This window comes from Palaemon carinicauda, chromosome 13 (assembly GCF_036898095.1).
Source record: "Palaemon carinicauda isolate YSFRI2023 chromosome 13, ASM3689809v2, whole genome shotgun sequence".
NCBI classification, from domain to species: Eukaryota; Metazoa; Arthropoda; class Malacostraca; order Decapoda; family Palaemonidae; genus Palaemon; species Palaemon carinicauda.
Window position 1 is genome coordinate 6,011,512 of NC_090737.1, and position 5,825 is coordinate 6,017,336.

The 5,825-nt window shown below is 40.8% G+C and overlaps 1 protein-coding gene across 1 annotated transcript; it reads left to right on the forward strand.

The window, feature by feature from the left end:
* The first annotated feature begins 2,418 nt into the window (after positions 1-2,418).
* Positions 2,419-5,220, forward strand: LOC137652157 (uncharacterized). Its single transcript, XM_068385362.1, has one exon. It carries the CDS (start codon positions 2,419-2,421, stop codon positions 4,804-4,806), a length of 2,388 nt encoding a protein of 795 aa, XP_068241463.1. The 3' UTR covers positions 4,807-5,220.
* Positions 5,221-5,825: the final 605 nt, after the last annotated feature.

A 5,825-nucleotide genomic window follows, 5' to 3' on the forward strand; every position in this document is an offset into this window, starting at 1 on the left:
TTAGAATTTTTCCAAATTACATGATGCACTAAGCCCGAAACTCAAATAGATTTAGTCATGAATTTTTGGCTAGCCAATGAAGTTGCAGCGACTCTCTGGAAACTGAAAGATTATATCGATATTTCATTTCAGGAAATCAAGCGATTGTGCTGTAGAGAACCATTCAAGTTGGCCTTGCAAGCGGACACACATTGTAAGGGTCTGAATAGAAATAGACCTTCAGATTAGAAGTGGGTAAGCAAAGTTGACTTACACTCTTGGCTGCTGTCAAGATTCGGAGGCTGGCAGTCAGACGACTGTCCCACTTCTGATGAAGAAACGTGGCGACGTGGAAATCCAAGAACTGGGTAAGCAAAGTTGACTTATGCTCTTGGCTGCTGTCAAGATTCGGAAGCTGGCAGCCAGACAACCGTCCCACTTCTGCTGAAGAAACGTGGTGACGTGGAAATACAAGAACTGGGTAAGCAAAGTTGACTTACACTCTTGGGTGCTGTCAAGATTCGGAAGCTGGCAGTCAGACGACCATCCCACTTCTGCTGAAGAAACGTGGCGACGTGGAAATCCAAGAACTGGGTAAGCAAATTTGACTTACGCTCTTGGCTGCTGTCAAGATTCGGAAGCTGGCAGCCAGACAACCGTCCCACTTCTGCTGAAGAAACGTGGCGACGTGGAAATCCAAGAACTGGGTAAGCAAAGTTGACTTACACTCTTGGGTGCTGTCAAGATTCGGAAGCTGGCAGTCAGACGACCATCCCACTTCTGATGAAGAAACGTGGCAACGTGGGAATCCAAGAACTGGGTAAGCAAAGTTGACTTCTTCACTCTTGGGTGCTGTCAAGATTCGGAACCTGGCAGTCAGACGACCGACCCACTTCTGCTGAAGAAACGTGGCGACGTGGAAATCCAAGAACTGGGTAAGCAAAGTTGACTTACACTCTTGGGTGCTGTCAAGATTCGGAAGCTGGCAGTCAGACGACCATCCCACTTCTGATGAAGAAACGTGGCAACGTGGGAATCCAAGAACTGGGTAAGCAAAGTTGACTTACACTCTTGGCTGCTGTCAAGATTCGGAACCTGGCGGTCAGACGACCGACCCACTTTTGCTGAAGAAACATGGCGACGTGGAAATCCAAGAACTGGGTAAGCAAAGTTGACTTACACTCTTGGCTGCTGTCAAGATTCTGAACCTGGCAGTCAGACGACCATCCCACTTCTGATGAAGAAACGTGGCAACGTGGGAATCCAAGAACTGGGTAAGCAAAGTTGACTTACACTCTTGGGTGCTGTCAAGATTCGGAACCTGGCAGTCAGACGACCGACCCACTTCTGCTGAAGAAACGTGTCGACGTGGAAATCCAAGAACTGGGTAAGCAAAGTTGACTTACACTCTTGGGTGCTGTCAAGATTCGGAAGCTGGCAGTCAGACGACCATCCCACTTCTGATGAAGAAACGTGGCAACGTAGAAATCCAAGAACTGGGTAAGCAAAGTTGACTTACACTCTGGGCTGCTGTCAAGATTCGGAACCTGGCAGTCAGACGACCATCCCACTTCTGCTGAAGAAACGTGGCGACGTGGAAATCCAAGAACTGGGTAAGCAAAGTTGACTTACACTCTTGGGTGCTGTCAAGATTCGGAAGCTGGCAATCAGACGACTGTCCCACTTCTGATGAAGAAACGTGGCGACGTGGGAATCCAAGAACTGGGTAAGCAAAGTTGACTTACACTCTTGGGTGCTGTCAAGATTCGGAACCTGGCAGTCAGACGACCGACCCACTTCTGCTGAAGAAACGTGGCGACGTGGAAATCCAAGAACTGGGTAAGCAAAGTTGACTTACACTCTTGGGTGCTGTCAAGATTCGGAAGCTGGCAGTCAGACGACCATCCCACTTCTGCTGAAGAAACGTGGCAACGTGGAAATCCAAGAACTGGGTAAGCAAAGTTGACTTACACTCTGGGCTGCTGTCAAGATTCGGAACCTGGCAGTCAGACGACCGGCCCACTTCTGCTGAAGAAACGTGGCGACGTGGAAATCCAAGAACTGGGTAAGCAAAGTTGACTTACACTCTTGGGTGTTGTCAAGATTCGGAAGCTGGCAATCAGACGACCGTCCCACTTCTGATGAAGAATCGTGGCGACGTGGGAATCCAAGAACTGGGTAAGCAAAGTTGACTTACACTCTTGGGTGCTGTCAAGATTCGGAAGCTGGCAGTCAGACGAGCGCCCAACTTCTGCTGGATAAACGTGGCAACATGGAAATCCAAGAAAAATATGTTGTTGGTATTATTGGTAAGCAGGAAATGGTTTATGTAATGCCCTAAAGGAAGTGAATAATTATTTTGTCCTATTAAGCAGTTTTTAACATAATTTTCTAAGCACTGGATTATCTTGTTATACGGAGAAAATCTTACGCAACAGAATGTTGCTTACTAATAGGCAGGTTGTATTCCTTACTTGTATATTATTAATCCTAAATGACGCTGGAAATTGTTCGTCTGATTTTAACACTACAAAACCCATTTCATGTAGGGCAATTACTTGCAAAAATCCTCCCAAAGCATTTTATTACTCTTGTAAATGTGATACAGATTGCATCACTTATGGTGATTGTTGCCTTGATGCTCCCGCATATAATTTTTCCACCCAGATTCGCAATGTGGAAAAATCAGAATGTTTGTCTCTTGGTCTAGCTAGTGGATATTATGTGCAAAGAGCCACATGTAAACGCGAATGGGAAAATACAACCATATCAAGCCTCTGTGCCGCTGCTTCACCTTCAAATATCCATAAACAGAGAGATATTTTGCTAAGTTTTCCAGTGACTAACAATGCTACCAATGTAACCTATCCAAACTACTATTGTGCTGTCTGTAACGATGATACAGAAAGTCTTCACCCTTGGGAAGGGGAAATGAAATGTGAAGCCAGGAGGGAAGATATGGAAGCTGTTTTAGACTTCTTTCAGTGGAAAAACTATGACTTAGAGTACAAGAATTTTCTTTTGAACAACGGCAACGTAACCAATTACATTTATCAAAACTTAGACATGTTGTACAAAGCAATGTCAGAAAACGTAGGAATACAAAGTTATGTGAAGTCTAATTTAATATTTTCTGAGGAAGATAGCAGTTGGGTGGTTCTAGTGAAGCGTCATAGCAGAGAGATAAAATTAACATGTGGAATTCATCTGAACGAGTTTCAGAATGCCAGAGATTGTCTAAAGGTTGTACAATCATGTCCAAGGGACCCCGAGTTTAAAATGATAAATTATTTCTGCCAATCATACGTGGATTTCGTCATTGACTCATCTAATATTTTGTATAGAAATTCACACTGTGCTAAGTGTAATAATGTAGCAGTTGAAAAACTCAGTTGCTATTATGGAATTTTAGCATATGTCCCACATTTGTTATCTTTATTACTAAGTGTCCCTAATATCCCAGGTAAAATTGCACCTTCCTCTTCTCCATGTGGTAAGGAAAAGACATTTCTTCCTGGTTACAGTTCCTGTCAAAGTACTTTGTGTCGACTTTCAAATGAGATTCACAGAAATGGAGTCTGCTTAGATACCAAGAGATTGTCATCTTTTTACAATAGCACTAACAGTAGTTCGAAAGTTGTTGAATCCGATGGTCTCTTATCTAATAATCCAAAGTGGAGTTTGACTCACGAGACTACTCTTAATGTTTCAATTTGTAATGGGACTTGGTATTATGCTGAAGAAAGTGATTTCATGCACTATAACAACAGTATAATTTCTCATTCTAAGGAAAACAAAGAGGTGGTTATTGTTCATAAGAAATATGAAGGAGGATATTTAGTATGTGTAAAACACTCGATCAATTCCGAGACTTTAAATTGGATATCATTTGCATGTTTGATTGTATCAGTCTTCTGCTTATCACTGCATTTATTCACATTCATTTTGCTAAATAGTTTACGAAATCTCGTGGGAAAAAATCTGGCTTCTTTCGCCATGTGCCTCTTGATTGCTTATGTCATTTTCCTTGCAAGTCCTTCTGTTTCAACAGACACAACCAGTTGTTATGTAACAGCCTGTCTTATCTATTTCTGTTTCTTTGCATCCTTTTGCTGGATGAACATCATAGCATTTGACACATGGGACTCGTTCAGAATGGTTACATCACGGCTTTATTTAAGAAGAGGAGACCAGAAGAAGAGGTTTTTACTTTATTCATTATACTGTTGGTCGCTGGCAGTTGTCGCTGTCATTTGCTTGATCGTCACTGACCAGTCTAAACCACAAGGTCTGCCGTCATATTTATATCCTAGTCTTGGTCAAAAGAGATGTTGGTTTGGACACAACATGTCTCTTCTCATGTTTTTTGTTGCACCTTCATTTGTTTTTATCCTTCTGAATATTTCCTTTTTTGTGAGCACAGCTTGGAATATACTTGGACACAAATCACTGCCTCAAGAGAACATAATCTCCCTTGACAGGAATTTATTTAAAGTCCATGGGAGGCTTGCGGTTTTGATGAGTGTTGCTTGGGTAAGTGGTATCATTGCATACTTTGCCAATGATGACATTGCATGGTTCATCTTCATCATTCTCACTTCACTACAAGGGGTTTTTATATTTGTTGCTTTTACTTGTAACAAAACAGTTTGGGGCAAAGTTCTTGAAGTGTTAGGCTGCTCCCCAACAACTACTCCAAAGATCCAGAAGAACATTGTTGTTGATGACGATGGAAACCAACAGCCATATCGGACCTCACGAATCGAGCTCTTGCATACTTCCAGCTTCATCGACTCAGTACACCAACCCTCTCGTCTTGCTCAGTAATCCGGAAGTAATTGACAAAAAGCCACATTTGGTACCATTAAATCCACAATTTCCTGGAGATTAACTCACTAAAAGCCTCCTTCATAGGTTTGGGTGAAAAACCTTACAGATGCAAACGTGAACTGTGTTCTTTAGAAGATTTTCACTCAATTTCTGACTATGTCTTTCTCAATTATAGGCATCAACTACCATGGTTCAACAAATTCCCATTTATTTGTTAAGAAAATTGTTATGATATTATACAAGACATTTTCAGTAAGTATGACCTTGTCATAGTATTTCTGGTTGACCGTAGTTTTAATAAAACTAAGCATGATATGACTATTTTATATATATCACATTAAGCATAAACATGAATGAAATGTAGATTAAAATCCTACTGCTTTCCCTACACAAATAAATCCCACAAATTTCTGTCTGTTTCATTGTAGTCATCATCTAATGGAAGCTGAGGTGAGATAGACCTGTTGTAACATGATTATTATTATTATTATTATTATTATTATTAGCTAAGCTACAACCTTAGTTGAAAAATCAAGATGCTATAAGCCCAAGGGCTCCAGCAGGGACAAATAGCCCAGTGAGGAAAGGAAATAAGGAAATTATTATTATTATTATTATTATTATTATTATTATTATTATTATTATTATCCAAGCTACAACCCTAGTTGAAAAAGCAAGATGCTATAAGCCCAAGGGCTCCAGCAGGGAAAAATAGCCCAGTGAGGAAAGGAAATAAGGAAATTATTATTATTATTATTATTATTATCCAAGCTACAACCCTAGTTGAAAAAGCTAGATGCTATAAGCCCAAGGGCTCCAGCAGGGAAAAATAGCCCAGTGAGGAAAGGAAATAAGGAAATGAAATTATTATCATTATTATTATTATTATTATTATTATTATTATTATCATTGTTATTATTATTGTTATTATTAGCCATGCTGCAACTCTAGTTGAAAAAACAAGATGCTATAAGCCCAAGGGCTCCAGCAGGGAAAAATAGCCCAGTGAGGAAAGG

Bases quoted from the DNA above. Each gene is read 5' to 3' on its own strand.
- LOC137652157 (XM_068385362.1), top strand. From the start codon at position 2,419: ATGTTGCTTACTAATAGGCAGGTTGTATTCCTTACTTGTATATTATTA.